Source organism: Chiloscyllium punctatum, chromosome 47 (assembly GCF_047496795.1).
Source record: "Chiloscyllium punctatum isolate Juve2018m chromosome 47, sChiPun1.3, whole genome shotgun sequence".
Taxonomy (NCBI): domain Eukaryota; kingdom Metazoa; phylum Chordata; class Chondrichthyes; order Orectolobiformes; family Hemiscylliidae; genus Chiloscyllium; species Chiloscyllium punctatum.
In genome coordinates this window covers 16445759-16459946 of record NC_092785.1, presented here as the reverse complement: position 1 = coordinate 16459946, position 14188 = coordinate 16445759, and the positions used below count along the sequence as shown (strand labels likewise).

The 14188-nt window shown below is 60.8% G+C and overlaps 1 protein-coding gene across 1 annotated transcript in view; it reads right to left on the bottom strand.

Annotated features, from left to right (window-relative positions):
• LOC140468649 (membrane-spanning 4-domains subfamily A member 12-like) overlaps window positions 1-14188 on the bottom strand; it is a 123072-nt gene that overhangs the window by 21130 nt on the left and 87754 nt on the right. Inside the window, exons 2-3 of the mRNA XM_072564733.1 lie at window positions 2032-2204; window positions 869-976 (exon numbers count right to left, since the gene is read on the bottom strand). Of these exons, the coding sequence (XP_072420834.1) occupies window positions 869-976; window positions 2032-2184 (261 nt within the window). The 5' untranslated portion in view covers window positions 2185-2204. The remainder of the gene's footprint in view (window positions 1-868; window positions 977-2031; window positions 2205-14188) is intronic.

Sequence of the window (14188 nt, the reverse complement as noted above, 5' to 3'; positions counted from 1 at the left end):
GTACAGTTCCTGTCTCTGTATCTCACTGCGAGTCACTGTGTACAGTTCCGGTCTCTGTATCACACTGGGAGTCACTGTGTACAGTTCCTGTCTCTGTATCACACTGTGAGACACTGTGTACAGTTCCTGTCTCTGTATCACACTGGGAGACACTGTGTACAGTTCCAGTCTCTGTATCACACTGGGAGACACTGTGTACAGTTCCAGTCTCTGTATCACACTGGGACTCACTGTGTACAGTTCCGGTCTCTGTATCACACTGGGAGTCACTGTATACAGTTCCTGTCTCTGTATCACACTGGGAGTCACTGTGTACAGTTCCGGTCTCTGTATCACACTGGGAGTCACTGTGTACAGTTCCGGTCTCTGTATCACACTGGGACTCACTGTGTACAGTTCCGGTCTCTGTATCACACTGGGAGTCACTGTATACAGTTCCGGTCTCTGTATCACACTGGGAGTCACTGTGTACAGTTCCTGTCTCTGTATCACACTGGGAGTCACCGTGTACAGTTCCTGTCTCTGTATCACACTGGGAGTCACTGTGTACAGTTCCGGTCTCTGTATCACACTGGGAGTCACTGTGTACAGTTCCGGTCTCTGTATCACACTGGGAGTCACTGTGTACAGTTCCGGTCTCTGTATCACACTGGGAGTCACTGTGTACAGTTCCGGTCTCTGTATCACACTGGGAGTCACTGTGTACAGTTCCGGTCTCTGTATCACACTGGGAGTCACTGTGTACAGTTCCTGTCAGTGATGAGCAGGTTCGGGTGGGATTGGCCATTGGGCCGTGCTGAGGTTAGTGAGGGGTGGAGGTGGAAGCTGGTTTATCCTGGGACAGAGGGATTCCCGAAGGGTGACTCACCGTCAATCCTGTCCACCAAGGTGTAGCAGTGCTGGCCGCCATCGAGAGGTCGGTGAACAGGAAACCTCCGAAGAACACCAGGCTCATTCCCAACACGATCTGGGCCGACTGCAGGAGAGAGAGAGAGAGAGAGGGAGAGAGAGAGCAGATCAGGGAGGGCCCACTGCCTGCTGTCACTCACTGACACACCCCGAAACACGGGGGAGGATCGAGACCCCGAATCAGCCCACAGCACCCACCCTGGGTTGGGAGGGGGAATGGGCCAAGTGACCCGAGAACACGGGGGTAGGGGGGTGAAGAGAGATCGACGGAGGGGAGAGGGTGTGGGGAGAGAGAGGGGGAACAGCGAGAGAGAGAGAGGAGACAGCAAGGGACAGAATAACAGAGGGCAGAGAGATGGAGAGAGAGAGAAAGTGAGAGAGAGAGAGAGAGGGAGGGTCAGTGCTGAGGGAGTGGGCCCTGTCGGAGCGTCAGTGCTGAGGGAGTGGGCCCTGTCGGAGGGTCAGTGCTGAGGGAGTGGGCACTGTCGGAGGGTCAGTGCTGAGGGAGTGGGCACTGTTGGAGGGTCAGTGCTGAGGGAGTGGGCCCTGTCGGAGGGTCAGTGCTGAGGGAGTGTGCCCTGTCGGAGGGTCAGTGCTAAGGGAGTGGGCACTGTCGGAGGGTCAGTGCTGAGGAGTGGGCACTGTCAGAGGGTCAGTGCTGAGGAGTGGGCCCTGTCAGAGGGTCAGTGCTGAGGGAGTGTGCCCTGTCGGAGGGTCAGTGCTGAGGGAGTGGGCCCTGTCGGAGGGTCAGTGCTGAGGGAGTGGGGACTGTCAGAGGGTCAGTGCCAAGGGAGTGGGCACTGTCGGAGGGTCAGTGCTGAGGGAGTGGGCCCTGTCGGAGGGTCAGTGCTGAGGGAGTGGGCCCTGTCGGAGGGTCAGTGCTGAGGGAGAGGGCACTGTCGGGGGGTCAGTGCTGAGGGAGAGGGCACTGTCGGAGGGTCAGTGCTGAGGGAGTGGGCCCTGTCGGAGGGTCAGTGCTGAGGGAGAGGGCACTGTCGGAGGGTCAGTGCTGAGGGAGTGGGCACTGTCAGAGGGTCAGTGCCGAGGGAGTGGGCCTGTTGTTGGTGCGGTGTGTTCTCAGTTGGAGTCCTGTGTATCCCTCTCTCTCCGAGCTGCCCTTACCCCAAGCCCCTTGACCGTCCCGTCGTCTCCCGGGACGGTATCCTGTTGACGCTGTCCCCTGGTCTCTCGATGGGGCCGTATTTCGGATCCTGCGCTCTCGTTCACCTCTCGGTTTAGTCCCACAATCTCATCCACTCTCACCACACTCGACATCTCCTTCTCCTTCCCTCTCCCTACAAACGGGAAGCTGCTGTTACAACATTCCCCCTCCCCCCTCCCCCCGCTGTCCCGGCCCGCGCAGACCCGTCCTCGGACAATCCGGGAACTCTCCCACTCGGCCAGTCCACACCTGCTAGCCTTCCCAGTCTCCACTCCCACATTCCAGCCTCACTCGGTCAGCTCCTGGCGGTGTGACCAGCCTCCGCGTCTGACCCCTCACCCCCTCACCCCCTCACTGTCGGAGGGAGGACCAGGAACTCCGTTCCCAATTTCCCCGTTGGATAAAAGTGAAGGTACAGCTTGGTACGTCCTGTGCAGATTAGGGTGGATTGACCATGGGAAATTGTCCCATAGTGCCCAGGGATGTGTAGGTTAGGGTGGGATTGGCCATGGGAAATTGTCCCATAGTGCCCAGGGATGTGCAGGTTAGGGTGGATTGGCCATGGGAAATTGTCCCATAGTGCCCAGGGATGTGTAGGTTAGGGTGGGATTGGCCATGGGAAATTGTCCCATAGTGCCCAGGGATGTGCAGGTTAGGGTGGATTGACCACGGGAAATTGTCCGATAGTCTCCCAGGGATGTGTAGGTTAGGGTGGAGTGGTCATGGGGAATTGTCCCATAGTGTCCAGGGATGAGCAGGTTAGGGTGGGATTGGTCATGGGAAATTGTCCCATAGTGTCCAGGGATGAGCAGGTTAGGGTGGGATTGGTCATGGGAAATTGTCCCATAGTGCACAGGGATGTGCAGGTCAGGGTGGATTAGCCATGGGAAATTGTCCCATAGTGTCCAGGGATGTGCAGATTAGGGTGGGATTGGCCATGGGAAATTGTCCCATAGTGTCCAGGAATGTGTAGGTTAGGGTGGATTGGTCATGGGAAATTGTCCCATAGTGCCCAGGGATGTGCAGGTTAGGGTGGGATTGGCCATGGGAAATTGTCCCATAGTGCCCAGGGATGTGCAGGTTAGGGTGGGATTGGCCATGGGAAATTGTCCCATAGTGTCCAGGGATGTGCAGGTTAGGGTAGATTGGTCATGGGAAATTGTCCCATAGTGTCCAGGGATGTGCAGGTTAGGGTGAGATTGGCCATGGGAAATTGTCCCATAGTGCCGAGGGATGTGCAGGTTAGGGTGGATTGGCCGTGGGAAATTGTCCCATAGTGCCCAGGGATGTACAGGTTAGGGTGGATTGGCCATGGGAAATTGTCCCATAGTGCCCAGTGATGTGCAGGTTAGGGTGGGATTGGCCATGGGAAATTGTCCCATAGTGTCCAGGGATGTGCAGGTTAGGGTGGACTGACCATGGGAAATTGTCTCATAGTGTCCAGGGATGTGCAGGTTAGGGTGGGATTGGCCATGGGAAATTGTCCCATAGTGTCCAGGGATGTGCAGGTTAGGGTGGACTGACCATGGGAAATTGTCTCATAGTGTCCAGGGATGTGCAGGTTAGGGTGGACTGACCATGGGAAATTGTCTCATCGTGCCCAGGGATGTGCAGGTTAGGGTGGGATTGGTCATGGGGAATTGTCCCATAGTGCCCAGGGATGTGCAGGTTAGGGTGGATTGGCCATGGGAAATTGTCCCATAGTGCCCAGGGATGTGCAGGTTAGGGTGGATTGGCCGTGGGAAATTGTCCCATAGTGCCCAGGGATGTACAGGTTAGGGTGGATGGCCATGGGAAATTGTCCCATAGTGCCCAGTGATGTGCAGGTTAGGGTGGGATTGGCCATGGGAAATTGTCCCATAGTGCCCAGGGATGTGCAGGTTAGGGTGGATTGGCCATGGGAAATTGTCCCATAGTGCCCAGGGATGTGCAGGTTAGGGTGGGATTGGCCATGGGAAATTGTCCCATAGTGCCCAGGGATGTGCAGGTTAGGGTGGATTGGCCATGGGGAATTGTCCCATAGTGCCCAGGGATGTGCAGGTTAGGGTGGGATTGGCCATGGGGAATTGTCCCATAGTGCCCAGGGATGTGCAGGTTAGGGTGGGATTGGCCATGGGGAATTGTCCCATAGTGCCCAGGGATGTGCAGGTTAGGGTGGGATTGGCCATGGGGAATTGTCCCATAGTGCCCAGGGATGTGCAGGTTAGGGTGGGATTGGCCATGGGAAATTGTCCCATAGTGTCCCAGGGATGTACAGGTTAGGGTGGATTGGCCATGGGAAATTGTCCCATAGTGTCCCAGGGATGTGCAGGTCAGGGTGTGGTGTTATTAGGTGACGTGGTCCGAGTCTGGGTGGACTTGTTGGGCCGAATGCCCTGTTTTCTTACTGTCAGAATTCCATGATTCTCTGATCATCTGATTGGTCAGAGTGTTGAGTACAGGAGTTGGGAGGGTCATGTTGTGGCTGTACAGGACATTGGTTAGGCCACTGTTGGGATATTGTGTGCAATTCTGGTCTCCTTCCTATCGGAAAGATGTTGTGAAACTTGAAAGGGTTCAGAAAAGATTTACAAGGATGTTGCCAGGGTTGGAGGGTCTGAGCTACAGGGAGAGGCTGAACAGGCTGGGGCTGTTTTCCCTGGAGCGTCGGAGGCTGAGGGGGTGAGCTTATAGAGGTTTATAAAATCATGAGGGACATGGATAGGATAAATAGACAAAGTCTTTTCCCCCTGGGGTGGGGGAGTCCAGAACTAGAGGGGCATAGGTTTAGGGTGAGAGGGGAAAGGGAGCTAAGGGGCAACTTTTTCACCCAGAGGGTGGTACGTGTATGGAATGAGCTGCCAGAGGAAGTGGTGTGGGCTGGTACAATGACAGCATTGAAAAGGTGGATGGGGAGATGAATAGGAAGGGTTTAGAGGGAGATGGGCCAAGTGCTGGCAAATGGGACTAGATTAGGTTAGGATATCTGGGACAGCATGGACGGGGATGGGCCGAAGGGCCTGTTTACATGCTGTCTGACCGTCTGTGAGTCTGGGAGCCAGTCGATGAATTGGGTGTGGGTGACGAGGGGCGACGAGGGGTGACGAGGGGCGACGAGGGGTGACGAGGGGTGACGAGGGGTGACGAGGGGCAACGAGGGGTGACGAGGGGTGACGAGGGGTGACAAGGGGCGACAAGGGGTGACGAGGGGTGACGAGGGGCAACGAGGGGCAACGAGGGGTGACGAGGGGTGACGAGGGGTGACGAGGGGCAACGAGGGGTGACGAGGGGTGACGAGGGGTGACAAGGGGCGACAAGGGGTGACGAGGGGTGACGAGGGGCAACCAGGGGTGACGAGGGGCGACGAGGGGCGACGAGGGGCGACGAGGGGTGACGAGGGGCGACGAGGGGTGACGAGGGGTGACAAGGGGTGACGAGGGGTGGTGAGGGGTGACGAGGGGTGACAAGGGGTGGTGAGGGCTGACGAGGGGTGACGAGGGGTGGTGAGGGGTGACGAGGGGTGACAAGGGGTGGTGAGGGGTGACGAGGGGTGACGAAGGGTGGTGAGGGGTGACGAAGGGTGGTGAGGGGTGACGAGGGGTGGTGAGGGGTGACGAGGGGTGACGAGGGGTGATGAGGGGTGGTGAGGGGTGACGAGGGGCGACGAGGGGTGACGAGGGGTGACGAGGGGTGACGAGGGGTGACGAGGGGTGGTGAGGGGTGGTGAGGGGTGACGAGGGGCGACGAGGGGTGACGAGGGGTGACGAGGGGTGACAAGGGGTGGTGAGGGGTGACGAGGGGTGACGAGGGGTGGTGAGGGGTGACGAGGGGTGACAAGGGGTGGTGAGGGGTGACGAGGGGTGACGAGGGGTGACGAAGGGTGGTGAGGGGTGACGAAGGGTGGTGAGGGGTGACGAGGGGTGGTGAGGGATGACGAGGGGTGACGAGGGGTGGTGAGGGGTGGTGAGGGGTGACGAGGGGCGACGAGGGGCGACGAGGGGTGACGAGGGGTGACGAGGGGTGACGAGGGGTGGTGAGGGGTGACGAGGGGTGACGAAGGGTGACGAGGGGTGGTGAGGGGTGGTGAGGGGTGGTGAGGGGTGACGAGGGGTGACGAGGGGCGACGAGGGGTGTGAGGGGTGACGAGGGGTGACGAGGGGTGGTGAGGGGTGGTGAGGGGTGACGAGGGGTGACGAGGGGTGACGAGGGGTGACGAGGGGTGGTGAGGGGTGACGAGGGGTGGTGAGGGGTGACGAGGGGTGACAAGGGGTGGTGAGGGGGGTGGGGGGGTGTGAGGGGGGGGCTGAAGGAGGGGTGGAGGGGGGTGAGGGGTTTGGGGGGGTGGGGGGTGAGGGGGGTCGGGGGGTGTAGGGGTGGGGGGTGAGGGGGGTCGGGGGGTGTGGGGGTGGGGGGTGAGGGGGGTCGGGGGGGGGGTTGGGGGGTGAGGGGGTGGTGGAGGGGGGGGTGAGGGGGTGGGGGGGGTGTGAGGGGGTGAGGGGGGTGAGGGTGGTCGGGGGGGTGGGGGGGTGTGAGGGGGGGGCTGAAGGGGGGGTGGAGGGGGGTGAGGGGTTTGGGGGGGTGGGGATGAGGGGGGTCGGGGGGTGTGGGGGTGGGGGGTGAGGGGGGTCGGGGGGTGTGGGGGTGGGGGGTGAGGGGGTGGTGGAGGGGGGTGTGAGGGGGTGGGGGGGGTGTGAGGGGGTGAGGGGGGTGAGGGTGGTCGGGGGAGTGGGGGTGGGTGAGGTGCTGGATGTTGGGGAGGGCTAGTATGGACAGGATGTAACCCCGTGGAGTGGCCGGTCTCTGGGACGAGGGGTCCAGGCCCCTGAGGGAGTCTGAAGGGGGAGGGGACACAGTGACTCCGAGGATCCACGGCCAGAGTCACACATTCACTCAGGAGGAGGGAGGAGGGAGGGAGGGAGTGAGGGAGGGAGGGAGGGAGGGAGGGAAGGAGAGGGAGAGAGGGAGGGAGAGGGAGAGAGGGAGGGAAGGAGGGAGGGAGGGAGAGGGAGAGAGGGAGGGAGGGAGGGAGGGAGGAGGGAGGGAGGGAGAGGGAGAGAGGGAGGGAGGGAGGGAGAGGGAGGGAGGGAGGGAGGGAGGGAGGGGGGAGGGAGAGGGAGAGAGGGAGGGAGGGAGGGAGGGAGGGAAAGGGAGAGAGGGAGGGAGAGGGAGAGAGGGAGGGAAGGAGGGAGGGAGGGAGAGGGAGAGAGGGAGGGAGGGAGGGAGGGAGGAGGGAGGGAGGGAGGGAGGGAGGAGGGAGGGGGGAGGGAGTGAGGGAGGGAGGGAGGGAGGGAGGAGGGAGGGAGGAGGGGAGGGAGGGAGGAGGGAGGGAGGAGGGGAGGGAGAGAGGAGGGAGGAGTGAGGGAGGGAGGGAGGGAGAGGGTGAGAGGGAGGGAGGGAGGAGGGAGGGAGGAGGGAGGGAGGAGGGGAGGGAGAGAGGAGGGGGAGTGAGGGAGGGAGGGAGGGAGAGGGTGAGAGGGAGGGAGGGAGGAGGGAGAGAGGGAGGGAGGGAGGGAGGAGGGAGAGAGGGAGGAGGGAGGAGGGGAGGGAGGGAGGAGTGAGGAGGGAGGAGTGAGGGAGGGAGGAGGGAGAGAGGGAGGAGGGAGGGATGAGGGGAGGGAGAGAGGAGGGAGGAGTAAGGGAGGGAGGGAGGGAGAGGGAGAGAGGGAGGGAGGGAGGTGGGAGAGAGGGAGGAGGGAGGAGGGGAGGGAGGGAGGAGGGAGGAGGGAGGAGTGAGGGAGGAGGGAGGGAGAGAGGGAGGAGGGAGGAGGGGAGGGAGGGAGGAGGGAGGAGGGAGAGAGGACGGAGGAGGGGAGGGAGAGAGGGAGGGAGGGAGGAGGGAGGAGTGAGGGAGGGAGGGAGAGGGAGAGAGGGAGGGAGGAGGGAGTGAGGGAGGGAGGAGGGAGGGAGGAGGGAGGGAGGAGGGGAGGGAGGGAGGAGGGTGGAGTGAGGGAGGAGGGAGGGAGGAGTGAGGGAGGAGGGAGGGAGGGAAGAGGGAGAGAGGGAGGGAGGGAGGGAGGAGGGAGACTGGGAGGGAGTGAGTGAGGGGAGAGAGGAGAGATGGAGGATATAGGGAGGAGGGAGAGGAGGGAGGAGGGAGGATGGAGGATGGATGAGGGAGCAGGGAGGAAGCTTGGAGGGAGGAGTGAGCGAGGAAGTAGTGAAGAAGGAGGGAGGGAGGAGAATTAAGGTAGGAGTGAGGGAGTGAGGGAGGGAGGGAGGAGGAATGGAGTGATGGAGGAGGAAGGGAGGAGGGAGGGAGAAGGGAGAGTGGAGGAGAAGGGACGAAGCTGGGAGGGAGGAGGGAGGGAGAGGGTCACACTCCGATAAACCGAGGGAGGGAGAGGGACACACTCCGATAAACCGAGGGAGGGAGAGGGTCACACTCCGATAAACGGAGGGAGGGAGAGGGTCACACTCCGATAAACCGAGGGAGGGAGAGGGAGGGAGAGGGACACACTCCGATAAACCGAGGGAGGGAAAGGGAGGGAGAGGGACACACTCCGATAAACCGAGGGAGGGAGAGGGAGGGAGAGGGTCACACTCCGATAAACCGAGGGAGGGAGAGGGACACACTCCGATAAACCGAGGGAGGGAGAGGGACACACTCCGATTAACCGAGGGAGGGAGAGGGACACACTCCGATAAACCGAGGGAGGGAGAGGGACACACTCCGATAAACCGAGGGAGGGAGAGGGAGGGAGAGGGTCACACTCCGATAAACGGAGGGAGGGAGAGGGTCACACTCCGATAAACCGAGGGAGGGAGAGGGACACACTCCGATAAACCGAGGGAGGGAGAGGGAGGGAGAGGGACACACTCCGATAAACCGAGGGAGGGAGAGGGACACACTCCGATAAACCGAGGGAGGGAGAGGGTCACACTCCGATAAACCGAGGGAGGGAGAGGGACACACTCCGATAAACCGAGGGAGGGAGAGGGACACACTCCGATAAACCGAGGGAGGGAGGGGGTCACACTCCGATAAACCGAGGGAGGGAGAGGGACACACTCCGATAAACCGAGGGAGGGAGAGGGAGGGAGAGGGTCACACTCCGATAAACGGAGGGAGGGAGAGGGTCACACTCCGATAAACCGAGGGAGGGAGAGGGAGGGAGAGGGACACACTCCGATAAACCGAGGGAGGGAGAGGGACACACTCCGATAAACCGAGGGAGGGAGAGGGACACACTCCGATAAACCGAGGGAGGGAGAGGGAGGGAGAGGGACACACTCCGATAAACCGAGGGAGGGAGAGGGACACACTCCGATAAACCGAGGGAGGGAGAGGGACACACTCCGATAAACCGAGGGAGGGAGAGGGTCACACTCCGATAAACCGAGGGAGGGAGAGGGAGGGAGAGGGTCACACTCCGATAAACCGAGGGAGGGAGAGGGAGGGAGAGGGTCACACTCCGATAAACCGAGGGAGGGAGAGGGTCACACTCCGATAAACCGAGGGAGGGAGAGGGACACACTCCGATAAACCGAGGGAGGGAGAGGGACACACTCCGATAAACCGAGGGAGGGAGAGGGACACACTCCGATAAACCGAGGGAGGGAGAGGGACACACTCCGATAAACCGAGGGAGGGAGAGGGAGGGAGAGGGTCACACTCCGATAAACCGAGGGAGGGAGAGGGAGGGAGAGGGACACACTCCGATAAACCGAGGGAGGGAGAGGGACACACTCCGATAAACCGAGGGAGGGAGAGGGTCACACTCCGATAAACCGAGGGAGGGAGAGGGACACACTCCGATAAACCGAGGGAGGGAGAGGGACACACTCCGATAAACTGAGGGAGGGAGAGGGTCACACTCCGATAAACCGAGGGAGGGAGAGGGACACACTCCGATAAACCGAGGGAGGGAGAGGGACACACTCCGATAAACCGAGGGAGGGAGAGGGAGGGAGAGGGACACACTCCGATAAACCGAGGGAGGGAGAGGGACACACTCCGATAAACCGAGGGAGGGAGAGGGACACACTCCGATAAACCGAGGGAGGGAGAGGGACACACTCCGATAAACCGAGGGAGGGAGAGGGACACACTCCGATAAACCGAGGGAGGGAGAGGGAGGGAGAGGGACACACTCCGATAAACCGAGGGAGGGAGAGGGACACACTCCGATAAACCGAGGGAGGGAGAGGGACACACTCCGATAAACCGAGGGAGGGAGAGGGAGGGAGAGGGACACACTCCGATAAACCGAGGGAGGGAGAGGGAGGGAGAGGGACACACTCCGATAAACCGAGGGAGGGAGAGGGAGGGAGAGGGTCACACTCCGATAAACCGAGGGAGGGAGAGGGACACACTCCGATAAACCGAGGGAGGGAGAGGGAGGGAGAGGGTCACACTCCGATAAACCGAGGGAGGGAGAGGGACACCCTCCGATAAACCGAGGGAGGGAGAGGGAGGGAGAGGGACACACTCCGATAAACCGAGGGAGGGAGAGGGACACACTCCGATAAACCGAGGGAGGGAGAGGGAGGGAGAGGGTCACACTCCGATAAACCGAGGGAGGGAGAGGGACACACTCCGATAAACCGAGGGAGGGAGAGGGACACACTCCGATAAACCGAGGGAGGGAGAGGGACACACTCCGATAAACCGAGGGAGGGAGAGGGACACACTCCGATAAACCGAGGGAGGGAGATGGAGGGAGAGGGTCACACTCCGATAAACCGAGGGAGGGAGAGGGTCACACTCCGATAAACCGAGGGAGGGAGAGGGAGGGAGAGGGACACACTCCGATAAACCGAGGGAGGGAGAGGGACACACTCCGATAAACCGAGGGAGGGAGAGGGACACACTCCGATAAACCGAGGGAGGGAGAGGGACACACTCCGATAAACCGAGGGAGGGAGATGGAGGGAGAGGGTCACACTCCGATAAACCGAGGGAGGGAGAGGGTCACACTCCGATAAACCGAGGGAGGGAGAGGGAGGGAGAGGGACACACTCCGATAAACCGAGGGAGGGAGAGGGAGGGAGAGGGACACACTCCGATAAACCGAGGGAGGGAGAGGGAGGGAGAGGGTCACACTCCGATAAACGGAGGGAGGGAGAGGGAGGGAGAGGGTCACACTCCGATAAACGGAGGGAGGGAGAGGGACACACTCCGATAAACCGAGGGAGGGAGAGGGACACACTCCGATAAACCGAGGGAGGGAGAGGGTCACACTCCGATAAACCGAGGGAGGGAGAGGGTCACACTCCGATAAACGGAGGGAGGGAGAGGGACACACTCCGATAAACCGAGGGAGGGAGAGGGAGGGAGAGGGACACACTCCGATAAACCGAGGGAGGGAGAGGGAGGGAGAGGGTCACACTCCGATAAACCGAGGGAGGTAGAGGGTCACACTCCGATAAACCGAGGGAGGGAGAGGGAGGGAGAGGGTCACACTCCGATAAACCGAGGGAGGGAGAGGGACACACTCCGATAAACCGAGGGAGGGAGAGGGACACACTCCGATAAACCGAGGGAGGGAGAGGGAGGGAGAGGGACACACTCCGATAAACCGAGGGAGGGAGAGGGACACACTCCGATAAACCGAGGGAGGGAGAGGGAGGGAGAGGGACACACTCCGATAAACCGAGGGAGGGAGAGGGACACACTCCGATAAACCGAGGGAGGGAGAGGGTCACACTCCGATAAACCGAGGGAGGGAGAGGGAGGGAGAGGGACACACTCCGATAAACCGAGGGAGGGAGAGGGACACACTCCGATAAACCGAGGGAGGGAGAGGGACACACTCCGATAAACCGAGGGAGGGAGAGGGACACACTCCGATAAACCGAGGGAGGGAGAGGGTCACACTCCGATAAACCGAGGGAGGGAGAGGGACACACTCCGATAAACCGAGGGAGGGAGAGGGTCACACTCCGATAAACCGAGGGAGGGAGAGGGAGGGAGAGGGACACACTCCGATAAACCGAGGGAGGGAGAGGGACACACTCCGATAAACCGAGGGAGGGAAAGGGAGGGAGAGGGACACACTCCGATAAACCGAGGGAGGGAGAGGGAGGGAGAGGGACACACTCCGATAAACCGAGGGAGGGAGAGGGACACACTCCGATAAACCGAGGGAGGGAGAGGGACACACTCTGATAAACCGAGGGAGGGAGAGGGAGGGAGAGGGTCACACTCCGATAAACCGAGGGAGGGAGAGGGACACACTCCGATAAACCGAGGGAGGGAGAGGGAGGGAGAGGGTCACACTCCGATAAACCGAGGGAGGGAGAGGGAGGGAGAGGGACACACTCCGATAAACCGAGGGAGGGAGAGGGAGGGAGAGGGACACCCTCCGATAAACCGAGGGAGGGAGAGGGTCACACTCCGATAAACCGAGGGAGGGAGAGGGTCACACTCCGATAAACCGAGGGAGGGAGAGGGACACACTCCGATAAACCGAGGGAGGGAGAGGGAGGGAGAGGGACACCCTCCGATAAACCGATGGAGGGAGAGGGACACACTCCGATAAACCGAGGGAGGGAGAGGGTCACACTCCGATAAACCGAGGGAGGGAGAGGGAGGGAGAGGGACACACTCCGATAAACCGAGGGAGGGAGAGGGACACACTCCGATAAACCGAGGGAGTGAGAGGGAGGGAGAGGGACACACTCCGATAAGGAGAGGGAGGAGAGAGGGTCACACTCCGATAAACCGAGGAGGGAGAGGGAGGAGAGGGTCACACTCCGATAAACCGAGGAGAGGAGAGGGGACACACTCCGATAAACCGAGGGAGGGAGAGGGACACACTCCGATAAACCGAGGGAGTGAGAGGGAGGGAGAGGGACACACTCCGATAAACCGAGGGAGGGAGAGGGAGGGAGAGGGACACCCTCCGATAAACCGAGGGAGGGAGAGGGTCACACTCCGATAAACCGAGGGAGGGAGAGGGTCACACTCCGATAAACCGAGGGAGGGAGAGGGACACACTCCGATAAACCGAGGGAGGGAGAGGGAGGGAGAGGGACACCCTCCGATAAACCGATGGAGGGAGAGGGACACACTCCGATAAACCGAGGGAGGGAGAGGGTCACACTCCGATAAACCGAGGGAGGGAGAGGGAGGGAGAGGGACACACTCCGATAAACCGAGGGAGGGGGAGGGACACACTCCGATAAACCGAGGGAGGGAGAGGGAGGGAGAGGGACACACTCCGATAAACCGAGGGAGGGAGAGGGACACACTCCGATAAACCGAGGGAGGGAGAGGGAGGGAGAGGGACACACTCCGATAAACCGAGGGAGGGAGAGGGTCACACTCGGATAAACCGAGGGAGGGAGAGGGTCACACTCCGATAAACCGAGGGAGCGAGAGGGACACACTCCGATAAACCGAGGGAGGGAGAGGGAGGGAGAGGGACACACTCCGATAAACCGAGGGAGGGAGAGGGAGGGAGAGGGACACACTCCGATAAACCGAGGGACGGAGAGGGACACACTCCGATAAACCGAGGGAGGGAGAGGGAGAGAGAGGGACACACTCCGATAAACCGAGGGAGCGAGAGGGACACACTCCGATAAACCGAGGGAGGGAGAGGGTCACACTCCGATAAACCGAGGGAGGGAGAGGGAGGGAGAGGGTCACACTCCGATAAACCGAGGGAGGGAGAGGGAGGGAGAGGGACACACTCCGATAAACCGAGGGAGGGAGAGGGAGGGAGAGGGACACACTCCGATAAACCGAGGGAGGGAGAGGGACACACTCCGATAAACCGAGGGAGGGAGAGGGAGGGAGAGGGTCACACTCCGATAAACCGAGGGAGGGAGAGGGAGGGAGAGGGTCACACTCCGATAAACCGAGGGAGGGAGAGGGAGGGAGAGGGACACACTCCGATAAACCGAGGGAGGGAGAGGGTCACACTCCGATAAACCGAGGGAGGGAGAGGGTCACACTCCGATAAACCGAGGGAGGGAGAGGGACACACTCCGATAAACCGAGGGAGGGAGAGGGACACACTCCGATAAACCGAGGGAGGGAGAGGGAGGGAGAGGGACACACTCCGATAAACCGAGGGAGGGAGAGGGACACACTCCGATAAACCGAGGGAGGGAGAGGGAGGGAGAGGGTCACACTCCGATAAACCGAGGGAGGGAGAGGGACACACTCCGATAAACCGAGGGAGGGAGAGG